This window comes from Charadrius vociferus, unplaced genomic scaffold (assembly GCF_000708025.1).
Source record: "Charadrius vociferus isolate BGI_N301 unplaced genomic scaffold, ASM70802v2 scaffold82, whole genome shotgun sequence".
NCBI lineage: Eukaryota > Metazoa > Chordata > Aves > Charadriiformes > Charadriidae > Charadrius > Charadrius vociferus.
The window spans coordinates 2,773,153-2,791,821 of NW_009647401.1; the positions used below are offsets into that span (position 1 = coordinate 2,773,153).

Below are 18,669 nucleotides of genomic sequence, written 5' to 3' on the forward strand. Positions count from 1 at the left end.
CCTCCCCTCATCTACCCATCTAGTCACTTTGTCATAGAAGGCTATCAGATTAGTCAGACATGACTTCCCCTTGGTGAATCCATGTTGACTACTTCTGATAATCTTCTTTTCATCCATATTCATTGAGATGACACCCAGCACAAGCTGCTCCATCATCTTTCCAGGGATAGAGGTGAGGCTGACCGGCCTGTAGTTTCCCGGGTCATCCTTCCTGCCCTTTTTGAAGACTAGAGTGACATTGGCTATCCTCCAGTCCTCAGGCACCTCACCTGTCCTCCAGGACCTTTCAAAGATGATGGAGAGAGGCCCAGCAATGACTTCCCCCAGCTCCCTCAGCACTCGCGGGTGCATCCCATCAGGCCCCATGGATTTGTGTATATCCAGTTTATCTAACTGATCTCTAACGTGCTCCTCGTCAACCAAGGGATAGTCTTGCTTTGCCCAGACTTTCTCTGTTACCTGCAAAGTCTGGATCTCCCAAGGACTGGCCCAAACAGTGAAGACAGAAGCAAAGAAGGCATTTAGCAACTCCGCCTTCTCTGCATCATCTGTCACCACAGCACCTGTCTCATTCAACAACGGGCCCACATTTTCCCTAGTTTTCCTTTTGTCTCCTATATACTTAAAGAAAACCTTCCTGTTGGCCTTCCTGATGGCCTTACAGGCTCATCTGTAATGACTGGGTTTTTCTTCTAAAACAAATCAAAATATTTTGGATGTTTTATAGTGTTATTTTGCAGTGCTGTGGTGTGTAGCACTTGTTGCTACATGTTCGGTGTTCGCTCCCATTGTTGTAGTGTCAGAGCATCTTCCAGGAGTGCATCTTTCATTGTGACGTACCTTGGTCACTTGCTTCTTCTTGAATCTTCAAGGCAAGAAGTGTGTGCACTGGCATTTACTTCTCAGAATTTTATGAAAATGTCTGTTCAAACTATGCTTGAAAAAGCAAAACAGAACGAATGTGTTTAAAGGTTTTGTTGAGGTAAGTGTTTTTACACATCTACCTCATTATTTTAAGTATAGTACTGATAATACCATAGTGACTCATGAGCATGGGTCTTGTTCCCAAATTTTACTCAGGAGACTTTTGAAAATAATCTGTGGACTTTACTCCAAATCATTTCATGAAGTAAGAGGATAAGTCCTTCCAGTGTGCAAAGGTACCGCATTCATGTAAAGTTCTTCCATGTAAAACTCGCTTGAGAGGGATAGAAGAGAGACATGCTGCCCTCCTTGCTTGTTAGCTTCTCTTCGCGGTTACTGTAAAGAGAATGGAAGAGGACAGAGCATGAAACATTCACCTTTTCTCCAGTGTGTTTGGGGCAAAGCATTTCTAGGAGTCAGATACTGAGTTTTAGCAGTGCAAAATTATCACAAAAGTTCTTTTGCTTCCTTTTATTGGTGGCAACTTCAGTGATTTAGAGGGTACCTGGTGTGATACTATAAATACTAAATACATACAGTATAGCATTATGTATTGTAGTAGGACAAAAGGTTGGTATTCTTGAAGTGAGTCAAATCCTTGGCTATTGTCAGAGCGATTATAGCATCTATCAAAGGTAGGTTTTATCTGCTAGAAATTGATCTGTTTGGCATCATTGCAAAGATATACTAGCAGAGCAGTAGGTTGGCCGTTATTTTAATCATTAGCATTCGATACTTTTTAGGTACAAGGCTAGAGGAGCACTTCTTGTGAGGCAGTGCTTCTGAGACACCCAAACTGCATTTCTGTTGTTCAAGTACATCCATACTGAATGTTAGATGTCACTTAAAATTACTTTTCAGATTTGAAAAAAAAAAAAAAAAAGTGTTACTCTGTGTATTCTAAATGTGATGTGCTCCTTCATTTTTCTTTTATGCAGCACAGGTTCAAAACTGCAATGTGATAGTAGCCCAGGGTTCAGTTTACTGTCTTTTCTGTGCTGTGTTGCCTTTGCAATCCTTAAAATGTGTTTGTGTTCAGACCTCAGGGTTTGCAGACCTCGCGTCTTGATCTGAACCTTAAGGCATTAGGGTGCCTACTAATTTACCTTCAACTTCTTTTAGTGTAATGCACAGTTCATCGCACCCTCTTAGGTATTACAGATTATCAACATGATATTTTTAAAATAATACAAATTAGTACTGCTAATTAAGGGAACTTAATTAATGTGAACTTCTAACATGCTAATACTTTCTGGGTAGATACAGTTAATGATTATTTTATAACAGTCAGGGAGAGCAGATGCACTGTCGAGGTATTTTGCATTAGTAACTCTTGGGCTAAGGGGACAGGGGGAGAATGCTCTTCAGCCTAGTGGTTGAGACATTGACTTCAGAGAGGGATTAAATAGAAACTGGATCAAAATGAGTGTTTCAGTGTTTTATGCAACGATTATTGTATATGAAGTACATGTTTTCATGCATGGATGCTCTCTGCTTGTCTTCTTTTCTCATTAAGTATTTGAGGAGTCTTTGGAAAGCAGCATTCCTTCAGCAGGGAGGAGAGAGGGTGTTCCTATATAGACTACCGCTTGGCTACTTAATCTTGGTTTCTTGATCCCTCCCTGGGGAACGGGGAATGAAGGCCTTAGCTACTTCAGCTTACTCAGGCTGCAGTTTTTTGGCCTTGTTGGGTCCTTGGAGTGAGTAAGGCACTGGGTTGGTGGCCACTGAGCTGGAAACGCTGATGGGGTTCCCCAGAGGAGAGGGGGCATGTAGCTGGCAATCTTTAATGTCAGCTACTGAAGCACCTTCAGGGTTAAGATATAGTGGAAGAGAGAGCTAGTGCCCTATAATATTGGATTTATCTAACTAAAGAAGAAATAAGGTGGGACAGGCTGCTAAGAGAAGTGAGGTCCCTAAGGACAGATCTACATGGCAATTAGATGGTTATATGAGTTTCCAGTTAGAGGCAAACAGTATGTTCACATGGAATAGTACAGTGCCATGCAGAGTAATGCTAGCTTTTTGTGTCAGCATGACGTTCCTTAGTTGCCCTGACTACATAAGTACTATCTACTTCTTTAAAAAGCCCCGTTAATTGTTCAACTAACTCAAAAACAATCATTAAGTATCGATGCAGGCATAGGGATGGTACATGTTGCACAGCAGTCTGATGGCTTTTTACTTTTCCTGTAGATCAGTCTTACTTTTTGCTTTCCCTAATAATATTGAGTAATAATATAATTGCAGTGTATACATTATGTATTATATACAATGTTATATTGTATGTACATAATGTATTATGTTATGAAATAACACAACAATATGTAACAAAATTGCATGGTTCTATGTATAATTTAATAATACTGAACGTTTAAACAGTTTTTCGCTCATCTGCTTGTACATCAGTTACATTTTTGCGGTGTGTGATTTTATTTTTTTTTTTATTGCTAACAGAACTTTATAGCCAGCACCCACCGCCGCCTTCTTCTAAGCACGATGTAACAGTGAACAGTGAGAGCGATCTCTCCTTGCTTCAGACAGATGCCAGCACATGTCAAGTGCAGCTCACCCTTCCTCTGTTAGTCTTCTGTGGTTCTTGTGGCATGCCACAGGCAACAGCACTAGTGCAAAATGCGGTGCACGTGACAGAAAATATGGGAAGTTGTTAGTCCCTTGAGTGAGAGAGTTTGATCCTGCTTTTTATAGAGCAATTTGCAGTCTTTGGTCACTGATTAGTTGTGGATTCTTTCAGGCAGTTTGGGGCCTAAAATGCTATTTTATTCTCTTTTTGCTGACTGTTTTTCTCAGACTTACTTTGCTTATGTGCTACTGGGTTTTAATAACATGTTTATAGCTCCATTCAAACCACTCAGGATCTGTTTTTGAAATTTTACTTGTTATTGACAGCACATTGCAGTAATGCATGATTTTCTAATCTGCCTCCAGGTGCAACTTGGATCATTAATCAAGATCTTTAACCTTTGGTTTAAAGTTTCGGTCTTGGCATTGCGAAACCCCATCTGTCTTTGGGATTACTGTTTTCTCGCAATCAGCCAACATGTTTCTACTGAGAGTCTCCACATGTGAATTTTTCAGGTCCAGCATTATAGCTTCTCAATGGAGATCTACCACTGACTTAATGGACTTGATATTTTGATCTTCCACTGAAATTGTAAATAAAGCCTTATGCTTTTTTATGTGGTGACAAATCTGTTAAATGTGTTCATATCTTCAGGTTATGTTTGCAGTTTAAGTGTAAGTTGAAGGTGTCGTAGGTTATTTGGAATTTGTTAAATCTTTTTTGTATGTCTTGTTTTCTAAGCATAATAGGATGTCTGATGAATTGCATTATCAGTCCCCTTTTTTCTCCCCCTCCTCCAGGTGTGAGGCAGCTAGCCCACATATTCATCCTGTAGGATGGTGTAAAGAACATAAAAGAACTCTTATCACCCCACCAGGTTTGTATCTTACTACACATGTGAAAGATTTAAGGAGGCTATTTAAGCAGCATTAAAGCTTACAATAAGCTTATTGTTACCTCTCTTGAATTTTTCTTTCTGTAATTAGGAATTGGTATTTAGGGAGTTCTAAATTTTTTTACAGGACATGATATATTGAAAGTAGAAATACAGTAGACATGCACACGTCTGCTGCTTTAAGTAAAGAGAGATCTATCCATGAAAGATACCCCTTAGAATCTGAACAAGTTTGTATTTTTGGCTGAATGTATTCACTTAGAAGACTCACATTGTGAAAATGCTGATAAAACAAATTCCAGGTGTGTGAGATTGCTGCATAAGAAAAACATTTTCATGTGAACTCTATATGCAAGATAATGGATTGATGAGAAGGTTGCCTTATGTGGTCAGGGAATAAAATTTGTGAGGGCTCTTTGAAAGGGAGGAAAACACAATGAGAGAGACAATACATAAGAATGAAAGTGTATTCATTAGTACAAAATATGAGACCACAGTGGTTTTTCAGGACTGTTGTGTACAGCTGGATGATCTAAATGCCCTGTTACAGAAACTGCCATCTGTGGTCTGAGAACATGGAAAATTTTAATTGGTTAAAACCAACTTTGACAGAAATTCTAATAGCCAGCAATCTTGAAAAGTCGTAAGCAATCTGTCAGGACGTTAATTACAGGCTATTATTCAGTGAAATCCCTTTTGAAACAAATCAGAATTGGTTTTGTTCTGTTCTAGGTTATGAATCATAATGTTTAAACTTCAAGTTAAACTTCTAGTGCAGATTAAAGGCGAAGGATGGGCACTGCCTTTTCTTTAAGAGCAAAGCTCTCTCTGGTTCTTGCGTAAAGTGTTTGTAAACATGACACTTTCTGAGAAAGGCAACATCTTCTTTGATGCTGTTTGTAAATTATTCTTATAGTAAATGTCTAGGTTATTTTTTTAGAAATTTAGTGAAAACAAATTCACCAAAAGAATAGCAAGTAGTCAGGTGTCCTCTACTACAGTACAAAGCTATCACTGATTAAATTGTGTTAGCCAGTAAATTACTGTTTATAAAATACAGGATTGGGCTTATAATACTTGAATGAATTTCTTGAATTAAGTGGACAGGTTTTTCCAGTCCACATTATTTATATTCTCATACTCAAAGCAATTGTGACTTTTTCTGCTAGCTACTTGGTATTGCATATGAGAAGGTGGTTGAGTTTTTTAACCTACATGGTGGATGTGTCAAAGATAACTGAGGATAGCCTTTCTTGTAATTATTTTATAAATCTGATGCATAAACCGGAACAGTTTTGTAAAAGTGTTAGGCATTCTGAAAATTAGACATCAGTTTTATTTTGTGCACTGCAGTGTTTAAAATTTGCTCATATTTCTTCTGTGCCAGATTATCCACACGCTAAGCATTTTTCTTGGGAGAAGTATTTGGAAGAAACCAGTTCATTACCTGCACCTGCAAGGGCTTTTAAAGTGGTGAGAAAATGCTTATATTTTTTTCATGCTTTTAAGTGCATATAATTAATTGGTTTAAGAAGAGAATACATATATGGTGTTCCTATGTTTCCAAATGTATCCAGTTAATTAGTTGCATAATAGGTGGTTTATCTTTATGCAAGCTAGGAGATCACTGTTAGAAATCAGATAATTATTATTCTAAATCACTATTACTTTATTATTTTAATCATTATAAATGGGATTAAATGCTACAAAATATTACTAATTGATGTAATTTGCCATGAGAAATTACTGCTTAGTTATTAGAAATAATGAGATAGCTACTGAGCCATCGTAACATATTTTGAACATACGTATTTCTATCCATGCATTTTAAATGGTGCAATAAATAAGGTGAGAATGTAAAAACAATTGTAGGAGGTCAGCCTGGTTGCCTGTCGAGTCCAGTGTCTCTGGCAGTAGCCAAGAGAGAGTTTGTATTTAATACTATTAAATGTAATAATTTTATAAATTAATTATTAAAGTAGACTTTTTGTTCTGCAAGCTTGTGACAAGGGCACATGGGCAGCATCCACAGGCAGCTCCCCAGCTTAACTGTGGTGTTGGAGGGCAATGTCCTTTTCTTTTAGCATTGTACTTGATATTTTCTTTCAGTGACACTCATCTTTCTTGAGCTGTTAAGATTTTAATGAGGAAAGTGGGCTGGTCAGTAATGCAGAAAGCATCCCTGTCAGGAGCTAGCATCAGATGGCTGGTAGCTCCCAGCCCCTTGTCTCACAGCACGCAGAAGCTGGTTTGCCTCAGCTTTTCAGATTAGGGTCACTAATTCTAAATAACGCTTTGCTAAGAGCTGGATTAACGAAAGCAGAAATGTGGTGCTTATAGCAGTTCCTGGGGTCAGTAGATCACCAGAGTTTATTACTGCCCTGCAGTTTATCACCCCAAAACGCATCGTGCTTAATAACGTGTCTCAATCTTACGTTCTCAGCAAGAACACTCAGAGCAAGGGTTAGAAAGGTATTTGGTTATATCTGAGAGGTATAGTCCTTGGTGACACAGTGGATGGCTTGACTACATCAAGCTAAACGCAAACTTTTTCTCTCAGAGCATCCGTGGTTTAATTTCTTCCCCTGGGATTCGGTGGCCCTGCCCCACTAGTGGCCTGCAGGGTCCACCTGGCTGTGTCTGCACCAGGAAACTGAACAGGGCCTGCCACAAGCGTGCAGGCATTGAGAGTATTAAACGGGGAGAGCGCTAGCTGGCATGGCGCAACACTGTTCCAGAAACCATACTAGCAGAGAGCAGCTGGGGATGGCATAGGTCCCAAAAGGTAGCTTAGACAAGTCCATCTGGCTTTGAGGATGGAGGGGAAGGAAGCTTGACTGCATGGAGGTCAGCTGTGTTCTGCCTTTTGGTTTCACAGACAGAGAAAATCACTTCCCTGCTTTCTGTACTAGTCTGATGGTAACCGTATTAATGCTAATTGTGATAAACAATAAGAAAGCAGATGTAATGGGAATAAAATGCTGATGGTGTTGGAGTTTGGGTGAAGTCTTCCCGGGACAGTCACAGTATTTTATATGATATTATGGGAGAAAATAGAGTTCTTAAGGTGCAGCTGAGGGAAAAGCAGCTGGAAAGTCTTAAGAGGGACAGATACGTTATTTTCCTAGAAATCTAAAATAAAACTCATAACGTGTCTTGTGCATATGTTCCTTTAAAATGGAAATAAATTTTTTGCTTTAGATTTCATAGCTGTAGATGGCAAGGATAAAATCTGATACTCCTAACAAACACACCTTTTTTGCCAAAATAGTATTATAAAACAGGTCTGTTTGTTCTGAGTGAGTATTTACTGTTACACTGTGGATTAGTTATGTTTTCAGTAGGAGACTGAAAAAGAGTGTTTGATCCACAAAGCAAAAATACATACTAAGAAACACAAATATTTTTCCTGTAGACGATTTCATAGACATTCCAGGCTGCTGATATGTAATACTTCATTCAGTAGTGCATTGAAACAGTTGGCCAAAATCTCTGGGCAGACTTTTCTAGAGAATTTAGGAAAAAAGCCAACTCATGTAAAATAAAGGTCCCTACTTACTTACTTGTAAGGCTTGAGTGGAGAACCTGAAATCCCACTGTAGTTACTTTATTTCTCTAGTTTAATAACACTGGTTTGAATGATCTTTTTATGCTTGGATTTGTTGGGAGCGAGGGCAGATTTGAGAAAATGAAGGCAGAAAGTTTGGTATGGATTTTATATACTTTACAATTGTGTGAGAATTTTGAGGTTTTCTTCTGTTTCACATAATACTGTTCTTCCTTTCTAGAAACCTTCTCATGGCTTTCAGAAAAACATGAAACTTGAAGTAGTTGACAAGAGGAATCCAGTATTTATCAGAGTAGCAACCATTGTAGATACTGATGATTATAGAATAAAAGTAAGTTTCTCTGATTTACTGTACTATCCTGCTTGAGTGACTGATGAGTATCTTGTAAAACCAAAAGCCTATAGTTGTAAAATTAAGCACAGGAAGAAATGAGTCATGTTGCTGTGTCCTGCTAAGCTTTTGCTCATCTTTTTCACTGGTTAATATAATTCCTTTGGAATGGGTTGTTCTATTTCCTCTTAGTTACATTTGCTGATGTAGGTAATTAGAGAACAGAGTTGAGTATGTTCAAAAATTGCTTTGGGAATAGTTGATATAAAACAGTTGTCTATTCTATCAAGAAATGTGATGATTTAGTATCAAGTGTCGAAGGACTGCTGTGATATTTGTATTAGGGCCCATAAAATATTTGGCCCACATTAATTGAATCTGTCTCTATAAACTTCCAAGGAGAGGAGAGAGAGATTAAAAAAAAGGACCCTGATCTCTTGTACCTTGTCAGTGACTTGTGCAATTCTGAAGTTTATCTTAATTATGGACTTTAGATTGGATTAATCTCAAATAATTTATTTTTAAGAAATGACGGTTTTCCAGAAGTTGTATACTTGAATTACTTTTCTTTTTTTGTACAAAACGTGTTTACTCTCTGAAGCCCTTAACTGTTAGAAGGGCTAGCATGTTCCAGATATCTGGTTAGATGGATATGAAGCATATTTGTGTTTGCAGTTTGTACAGATTTATTAGGCGTACATGGTATTTCTAGCAGGAAATGCAGCTGACATTTCATTTTGAATCTGAATTAACTGGTGATAGGGAGTCATCAGAACTAATATCTTCACACCTACGCATTTTCTATCTAGACTTTAAGTTGGTCATGCAAAAAAACAAACCAAACAAAAAAAGCCACCCTCCCTCTCCAGTCTAATTTATTAAGATTACAGTATTTGTAGCTTCTAGGGTGGTAATTTGACTAAGTACCTTACTTATACTTAATTTAAGTATTAGAGTGAGAAGTAAACTTGCCAGATTTATTCCTGGGATTTGAGCCTAATGATGCAAGACATAGTAAACAACCAAATGACACCTCTCTCTTTACTTCAGTGAGAATATGTCTGGGTCCAGAAGCTACCTTACATGTATTTTTTTTTTTTCGTAAAGTCAACAGTTCTCATGAAGTGACTTCTCTAATGGACGTGTCATTTTTAGAGATTACTTAGGGAAACTGATTTTGTAGAGAATTTTTTTCTGATCTAAAATGTGGTGTTCTTTTTTTATTTTAGGTCCATTTTGATGGCTGGGATAGTATTTATGATTATTGGACTGATGTAGATAGCCCTGATATCCATCCTGCAGGCTGGTGTACAAAAACCGGACACCCTCTTCAGCCCCCGCTTAGTAAGAGAAATCACATTATAATGTAATGACGAACATGTGCCATACTATCTTTTTCCCTGCCGGTGCCATCCAAGGAAGAGTAGCGACTAGGATATGCAAAATAATGTAAATGTGACATTTAGTGCAAAATCAACAGTCAGTAATTAATCACCTTTTAGTAGATAGCTTTATTGACCCTTACTGTAATGGAAATACAATGTTTCTCTATGCATAAGAACCACAGTCAAAAGCTGAAGTAACAATAAAGATCTCTTGTGTAAAATCCTGTCTGCCTCTTGAAGCCAGGGATGAAACTGCTGTGGCACTCAGTAGGGATAGGGTGTCACTCTTCAAAATCTTCTGTCCACGTCCTCTTGAAGGGTAGTGTGCTTTTTAGCTCAAAGAGGTCCAGACTGCACTGAGAAGGGACTCCTTTCAAATACTGTGGCAAATCCTCAAAACCAGCTGACTTCCTTTTCTTCTTCAGCTGAGCAAAGAGGGGTTAATGGTGCCCACATTGAAGATAAATCTAACAGAAGCATGGTGCCAATAATACTGTAAATTTACCGGCTTGCCCCCTCTGGGGTTTTTGTTTTACTTGTTGAAGAAGTGGGAGGTCTGCCACAAATGAGACTGAAGGTTGCAGGGAGAAGAGACTTTTGTGGTAAAGGTATCCCTGCCTATGCCATTGTGTTTCTGGATAAGGGTAGTGAAATGACCTTAGCCGAACTTTGAACAGATGATGTTTAATTGCGTGCTCTTCTCTGGGATTGTTTTATATTGTGAATCTGAGGTATGGTTTGCACAAGTTCTGAGTGTTCACAGCTGTAACTGTGATCACAGAGAGCTGTACTTGGAAAATAAGAAATGCTGAGCAATGCCAAATACTCTGAAAAAAATAAATGTAAAATAACTGGGATAAGGCACACATAGATTGTGTGAACGTGTTACCTGAAAATCTCTGTACCTCAATTCAGCGTCTCTAAAATGTCAAGAAGAAACGTTTCCTATCAGGAGTGTGATCAGAGTACATTCATTAGTTTTCTGAGCACTTTAGTGGTACAGTGATGACTGCCTTTTAGGAAGTTAATCATTCTGCCTTCAAAGTAGTGCCTGAATAGAGTGCCATAAGTGCCAAAGCACAAAGTGAATAATGAGGAGAAGATCGGATGCTGCATATCTGCTTCTTAAACTGAGATGTGCATCCTGTGTACTGAGTGAAGTATCAGCCCAGTCAGAAAAAGTAACCTGTGGCCACATGAATAAAAACTGTATCATATGGCAAAAGGCTGAATAAGGTTCTGACGTCTGTATTACCTAAGATTGAAAAAAAAAAAAATAAATATCTGTACTCCCACCTAGGTTACGATTTAAAATACATATGTTCATTTTGTTGGAGACATGTCAGGGAGAAAATTAGAAGGGCCAAAGCCCGACTAGAGCTGAATCTGGCTGTTGGTGTAAAAGATGATAAAAAAGGCTTCTATACATTAACAACAAAAGGGGGACTAGCGAGAATTTTCCTCCTTTCTTGGATGCATGGGGGAACACAGTGACTAAAGATGAGGAAAAGGCTGAGGTACTTAACGCCTTCTTTGCCTCAGTCTTTAATAGCAGGACTAGTTGTTTGTTGGGTACCCAGCCCCTTGAGCTGGAAGACAGGGATGGGGAACAGAATGAGACCTCCATAATCCAAAAGGAAATGGTCGGTGACCTGCTGTACCACCTAGACATACTCAGGTCTACGGGGCCAGAAGGGTTACACCCAAGGGTGCTGAAGGAGTTGGTGGGTGTGCTCACCAGACCACTCGTCATAATTTATCAGAGGTCCTGGCTAACCAGGGAGGTCCCAGTGGACTGGAGATTAGCAGATGTGATGCTCATATACAAGAAGGGCTGGAAGGAGGATCGGGGGAACTACAGACCTGTCGGTCTGACCTCAGTGCTGGGGAAGCTTATGGAGCAGATCATCTCAAGTGGCATTACATAGTATTTACAGGACAGCCAGGCTATCAGGCCCAGTCAAAACAGGTTCATGAAGGGCAGGTCCTGCTTAACGAACCTGATCTCCTTCTATGACAAGGTGATCTGCTTGGTAGACGAGGGAAAGGGCTATGGATGTTGTTTACCTAGACTTCAGTAGACTTTGATACTGTTCCCTACAGCATTCTCATGAAAAAAGCTGGCTACCCAACGGTTGGGCAGGTGTACACTCTGTTGGATCAATCACTGGCTGGATGGCCAGGCCCAGAGAGTGGTGCTGAATGCAGTTAAATCCAGTTGGCGGCCGGTCACTAGTGGTGTTCCCCGGGGCTCAGTGTTGGGGCCGCTCCTGTTTAGTATCTTTATTAATGATCTCGACGAGGGGATTGAGAGCACCCTCAGTAAGTTTGCAGATGACACCAAGTTAGGTGGGAGTGTTGATCTGCTTGAGGGTAGGAGGGCTCTTCAGAGGGACCTGGATATGCGGGATTGATGGGGTGACACCAATAGTATGAACTTCAAGAAGGGCAAGTGCTGGGTCCTGCACTTGGGCCACGACAACCCCATGCAACGCTACGGGCTTGGGGAGGAGTGGCTGAAAAGCTGCCTGGCGGAAAAGGACCTGGGAGTGTTGACTGGCAGCTGTCTAGATATGGTGCTCAGGGACATGGTTTAGAAGTGGGCCCGGTAGAGTTAGATAACAGTTGGACTTGATGTTCTTAAAGGTCTTTTCCAGTCATAACGATTCTATGAAATAAAATGCAGATGCCCATCGCATACAAGACATCATGTGGTGGCACAGCACGCACTGTTCATATCTTTTAGCATGTGACCAGTGGAAGTGACTTTCTGATACTAGTTAAGCTACAAAGACAGACAATGTGACAGGAGGGAAAGTGACTATCCATTAAATAGAAAAAGAATAATTAACTGCGCAAATACTATTCAAATAGGATGATTACTGAATAATATATTAGTCCAACAACACGACTTTGTATTATTGCCATAGAATATGGTATAGAATATAGATTGCTATAAAAATATTAACATTGTTTCCAAGTAAGTTAAATTTCATTTCAAGTTTTGTGAAAGGGTTTCAGAAGGAGGGAAGAAAATATTTTTGCAAGACACAGGATTTTTTTCCTCGGTCAGTAAAGTAGTCCTTTTAATAATACGGTCCAGATCCCTGTCTTTAACACCAGAAGCTTTGTGTGAACACTGCACGATGTTAGCAGTATTAGTCTAGAGCAGTCACCATAATGGTCACATGCTCCCAGTATTTATGTAATATCTCTTAAGATGTAGTGAAGTTGTCGTGATGGATTATGACCTTTTTGATAGCAGTTAGGGAATTAAGAGCCATATGTTGGTGTTGATTTTAATATCGTTTCACCGTGATGCAAGCAGCAGCTTCTTGCATAAATATGAACAGCCAGTTGCAGCTCTTTAGAGAGCTGCATTTTTAGAGAGTTTGAATTTTTTAAGTGAAGAGAGAACATTTGTAGGGAGCTAGTTTTTGCAAAACCCGAGCATCAGTGAGGCAGGACTTCCCTTTACAAAAGTGTCCTTATTAAGTTGATGCCTCTGAGTCCACTAACTTGTTACATTATAGGCATCAATTTTGCATAAAGGTAGAAAAGATAAAAATCTCTGTTCTCTCATCCATTTACCATTTTAAAGCCTATAGAAGTCTTTGGACTTCAGTGTAGTCAGTGTTGTAATATGGAACATTTGTTAAAAAATGCTTTTGGACTGTCCTAATTATACATAATAATTCTCCATCTTTCGTTATGCATCTGTGAGCAAGAATCTGTCTCTCATCTAGGAGAATTTATTTAAATAAACCTTTTTACCTGAGTATCGTTATCTATAGGGGGAGATGCAAGTTCATGTATTTTTCAAGTAAAACCAGTACTAGAGAGACAGTGCATGTTTGCAGATGTGCAGGAGGTGTTCTCAGTTTCATATGCTGGAGTAGGTCTGTCTCTCACTTGCTGTGAAACTACGGGTTATATACTATGTTTGCTTGCAAGCTAGTTTTGACAGCTACATGCTTTAATGTCTCTGCAGATGTTATTGTTACAGATGCTGAAAATCAGATAGACACATAAATTCGGATAAGTAAAAATGTCAAAAATCTCCTGATGGCTTATTGTTTTTAGTAGTATTTTCAGCCTTTGTTTTCATGTCTTGTTCACTGGAAAACTTGAGCTGAAAATGGAGAAGGTCAGTACCCATTACAAACAGATGCCTGACTTCAAGTACAGCAGGGTAACTCACTTTGTGTGCTTTTGCAAAACTACCAGCTTCCAACTACGTGTACTTAATAGGAGAGAAATTTGAAGTCATACAGTTCCTCCAAGATTTGGATTCTTTATATAGATGTACCTCTCCTGTACAGGTTTACTAATACAAAACAAAGTTATTTCTCCAGTGGATTAGGTTGTTTGAATCTCTGTCATGCTTTTGCAGAACGCATTTTTAAAGTACTTTAAAATTAGGTTCTGTTTACTTATTTCTTCTTCATGTTTACTATGGTACTCTGGTATTCCTACCTATTTGTAACTTTTAAAAATTAGATACTTTTTTATAATCTCTAATGTAATTTCCCCTGACATGCAGGTCCCTTGGAATTGGTAGAAGCTTTAGAGCATGGAGGGTGTCCTACAGCAGGATGTAAGGGAGTTGGGCACATTAAAAGAGCAAGACACATCGGCCATCATAGGTATGTGCTATGAAACTGATTTTATTCTTTCAATTGAGTGATGTATGCACATGGGTTTTTTAAATTGTTGTTCACGAGAAAACAGATCCAAGATGAAAATAAAATATGAAATCTTGTAAACCTAAATATGCAATTATTTCAGTTGCCATGGTGAGCATGCTGAAATAAACATTAGCAATCTGTAACTTCATTTCACCAGGGTGTGCCAAGATAAGATTTTTCGAGCATCGTTTTTTGTCACAATTCATAAATTCAGCTACTCTGTACTTTGTTCCAATGAGGATTCCTCGGCTTGGTGTTCAGATTTCAAAATGTAACAGACAGATATGTTGAAAGCAATAACTTCTGAACCTTTTGAAATATGAGGCCACTAATTTTATTATGGCTTGGATGGTTTTTGTTCTGCTTGGTTGGTAGGGGTGAGGATTTGCATGTTGTCTTGGAAGAGTGCTAAAAGGGAAATTCCAATTTAACATATTTCTGAATGACAGCCTGAACAACTTGCTGTTTGTACCTAGCATTTCTAAAGATGTTTTTGTTGAATGTATTCTGAAATACAATACAGAAATGTGGACATCCCAGGCTCTCCTGGAGTAGAGTTGACATAGGGAGAGCAGTAGCATGGGAGAATGGACTGGAGGGGCAGAGAAACAATGACAGAATAAATGGGAAACATTTACTAAGTGAAAATTTTGTTATTTTAAAAATACTTAAAGTGGGAGGTGAATTCTTAATATTTCAATAAGGGTTATACAGTTCATGTAACATGTTAAGTTGAGAATTAAATATCATAAATATCATCCTATTACCTTTTTTCAAATTAGAGCTTCCAGAAGATTTCTTGGCATTTTTCCATTACAGTCAGACAATCCTTGAATGTCATACCACTTCGGGCTTTCTGCTCTCGTATGGTTAGAGGGTTACTCTTTGGTTATTCGTCTATTCATGATTTTTAAGTATGTTATTAAACTACCATGATCCAAGAGTTAGCTCTGCAATGTTTTCATGGTTTTGGTGAGAGAATTATGTCCTGTTGACTAGAATTATGCTACAAGATCTTTCAATGGTGTATCAACACTGTTTGAAGTCCTGACTCATCCCTAACAAAGATACCTGCCAGCAAAACTCACTGTGTTGTTACATGTTTAGTGTGCAAAAGTCATCTTTTGCTGCAAGAAGTTTTTTCCTATCTACAGCGGAGGCATTGTGTTTGTGGTGTTAGGAGGCAGAAGAACTCCTGATGTTAGTACAAGTTTTGTCTCCAGGAAGGGATGTGGCTAGCTTAGCTTCAGTGACAAAACCTGTTGCAGTATGAACTGTGGCGGTGGTGTCAAGACACAGTATGCCTGTCTTACGGTCTTTCAGATTATTCTCACTTTTTTCCTTTTGTCTTTATCTGTCTGTTCTTTTTCTTTGGTTAATTTTTTTCAGTTTTTCTACCTTCCCTTTCGAGAACCTTTCTTGCACTCAATCAGCAGGATAACTCCTTAAACAGTCAGATTAGTACCTAAGAGGTTACCATCCTTCAGTTGGCATATGGTAACCTACTGCATTCATGTTCTTAGTCCACTGCAAATATGAAGTAAACTAGACTTGCCTAATAAGCTTCCTAGCTGCGTAGCTGAAACCCATTTTATTGCATATTCCAGTAGACCGAGTCTTGTATGATTTATTAATGTACCTGATCTGTAAGGCAGTAACTTCCAATTCAGAATATTATCTTTCTTACCATGTGCTTAGTTACTTAGAACCAGGTGAACATACCCATTTTTAGCCCAAGGCAGAAACTTAAAGAAAAAAAAGAAACCAGAAGTGAATGTGTCAGAAAAGTTTTTAATTTATGATCCCTTTAAATAAACGCTGGCATTAAAACTTCTAATGTTTCACAGGCAAGGTATGAGTAAGACCTATATGTCTACTTCGTTCATGTAGCCTTTGCTTTTATAACTAGATTTTCCATGGTATTTAAAGTTGTTATACTTACTCATCCTGAATATTAAGAAAAGAAATAAACTCATGGCAATCTATTGTGTTTTATTTTTCCTACAGTCTTAGCAATCCTATTATTTGCACGTTAACTAATAGTTCTGGGGGATAAAAATACAACCAAAGAGATTTTGTTGATCATAAGACAGGTATTTGCTGTCTCATAGCAAAGAAATTAACACTGTTAAGTACCTTACTCACTCACTCCATTGGTTTGCCCTCTGTGCTGATACTCTAGTTTTTTTCTTGAGCATTTCTGAGGAAAATGATGAGATTTGTTGTTTATCTGGAGTCTACAGACTTGAGGGTCCAGGTCACCAGAAAAATTCTAATGTTGTACCATGAGTTTTTTTCTGAAGTAACAAAGACATTTTGAAATCGGTATAATTATCCATGGCAGGTAGCAGTCCCTTGGCTCTTTTATCTTGGCAACCTTGAAATGTATTTAACCGTGCTTATCTTTTTTTTTTCATGATGAGGTGCAATGTCTATCTACAGCATAAATGCCTGCGTGCAGAAAAGATGATAATTTAAAATGCTAAGTAGTTCTGAAATAATTTTGAGAGCTTGTTCCTTAGGAACCAGATGAAAGCCTCGGTGATTAATTATGTAGTGGGGTTAAAGCATTTACTTTTTGGAAAAGGTGATGGTAATAAGGACTTGGTATCTATCACCACCTGATCTAGGGTTTTGTGCTGCGCAGTTGAAACTGAGGCTGATGTGCAGGTTGGTAGCATTATGCAGATCACCTGCATATTTATGATTGTGAATTGTATGGTCTCTGATGTTTAAAGCATGCAATAATTTTTAAATCTGTCGTGGTTTGGGCTGGGCTGGCCACTGAAATGAACGACAGTCAGCAGTGCAAAGCCGTCAGTTGTAAGCAGGTCGTTAACACTTTGGGTCTACTCTCCATGAGTAAAGATTTTTACAAAAAACTTTATCTGTGTTACGTGTAAGTTGAAGTGAACTGAACGTGCTGTGGTGGAGGCTGTGTTGTAAGAGAACCGCAGCGCAGAAACGCAGGAAACCTCACCTCAGCAGGATGTCACATTGATTCATTCAGTGTTTGTTAAAGTAATTCTCGTCTGATTTTGATGCCAGTCACAAGTTTAATTTTATCTTTTATGCAAGGTCATTGGCCCCAGCCAAATGTGTTATAAGCTACTCTTGGGTCAGGTTTGGACTGTTAAAACAGCTTTCCCCGAAAAAAGAATGCTTTGATGATAAATATATGTTTTAAATTGTGAAAGAGAACATTTGTATCACTTGTTTCCAGACTAGTTAAAAATGTTTTCGTAAAGTCAACTGAAGTAAAGACATCACTTAAGAAAAGTCCAGTAGAAAAAAATAATATATCCCCCACATGTTGTCAGGAATTTTTTGCTAGATGTTTCCTACTAATCACATATCCCTACCAGCAGATGCAGTCATCTGGACATAGGCTGCTCTAGATAAAGTCTAACCCATCAGTTAGTCCAATCTGTTTAACCCATCAAGGAAGATAGTTTGAGCAAATCCAGGTGAATTTTTCTGGAGCTGCCATGCAACCTCATCCCCTGGTAGTGCTTGGCAATAATGTGCACCTGAAAGGCAATGAGAAGATGGGGTTGGTAACATTTCCAACCAGTACAGCTAAACCAGGAGTCTTGTCTGTGGCTTCACACAGGTTTGCAAAATATTCCAAGCAGCTGTAAAGACTAATAATCTATATTAAAAAATAATTTAGTTTAAACTTTCTTTTACTGAACAGAGTACCAGCTTGCTCTTCGTCTTCAGGTTAAGAGAGAATCCTGGCTTATGTTCCCTTCTGATGTTAGGTGTGGCTGAGGATGAGTAATCCAGTTGGACTCTGTGATTCAGAAACCTTGCATACTTCTCCAGGATAGGAGCATCTCCAGATGGCTGGAGAAGACCAAGGTCTATGCCCACCCATCAGTAGCCCAGTTTATTGTGCTACCCTTTAACTTTAGAGAAAAAAGATACGTGTGTAATCCTGCCTAGAGATAGATTGTGAGAGTGATAGAAGAGCAGTTGCAAAATAACCACAAATGAGGTATTGACACCTTTGTTCCATCGGTCAGTTCTGGAAAGGGCTGATTATGTAAAACCTCTGTTGATTTGAAAATCCCAGGCCTGTGATCCTGGGAATTCTTCAGAAAGGTGTACAAGAAGTAGTAATTGGTGCACTGGGTTTTTCCTTTATTGTTCTTTCCTGATTTGATAAAAACAGAAGCTTATTTTAATGCTCAGTTTCTATTCAGCCTATGCAGGACTCTGGAAATAGTGGCTCCCTTTCCTCAGAAAACAGCATTGTGGACACGTGTGTTGCCAGCCACTCTTCTCCCAT

General features: G+C 38.8%; 1 protein-coding gene across 1 annotated transcript in view; it reads left to right on the forward strand.

The window, feature by feature from the left end:
* L3MBTL3 (l(3)mbt-like 3 (Drosophila)) overlaps positions 1-18,669 on the forward strand; it is a 74,214-nt gene that overhangs the window by 37,106 nt on the left and 18,439 nt on the right. Inside the window, exons 11-15 of the mRNA XM_009880158.1 lie at positions 4,309-4,385; positions 5,791-5,876; positions 8,192-8,302; positions 9,532-9,646; positions 14,231-14,333. Coding sequence (XP_009878460.1) covers positions 4,309-4,385; positions 5,791-5,876; positions 8,192-8,302; positions 9,532-9,646; positions 14,231-14,333 — 492 coding nt within the window. The remainder of the gene's footprint in view (positions 1-4,308; positions 4,386-5,790; positions 5,877-8,191; positions 8,303-9,531; positions 9,647-14,230; positions 14,334-18,669) is intronic.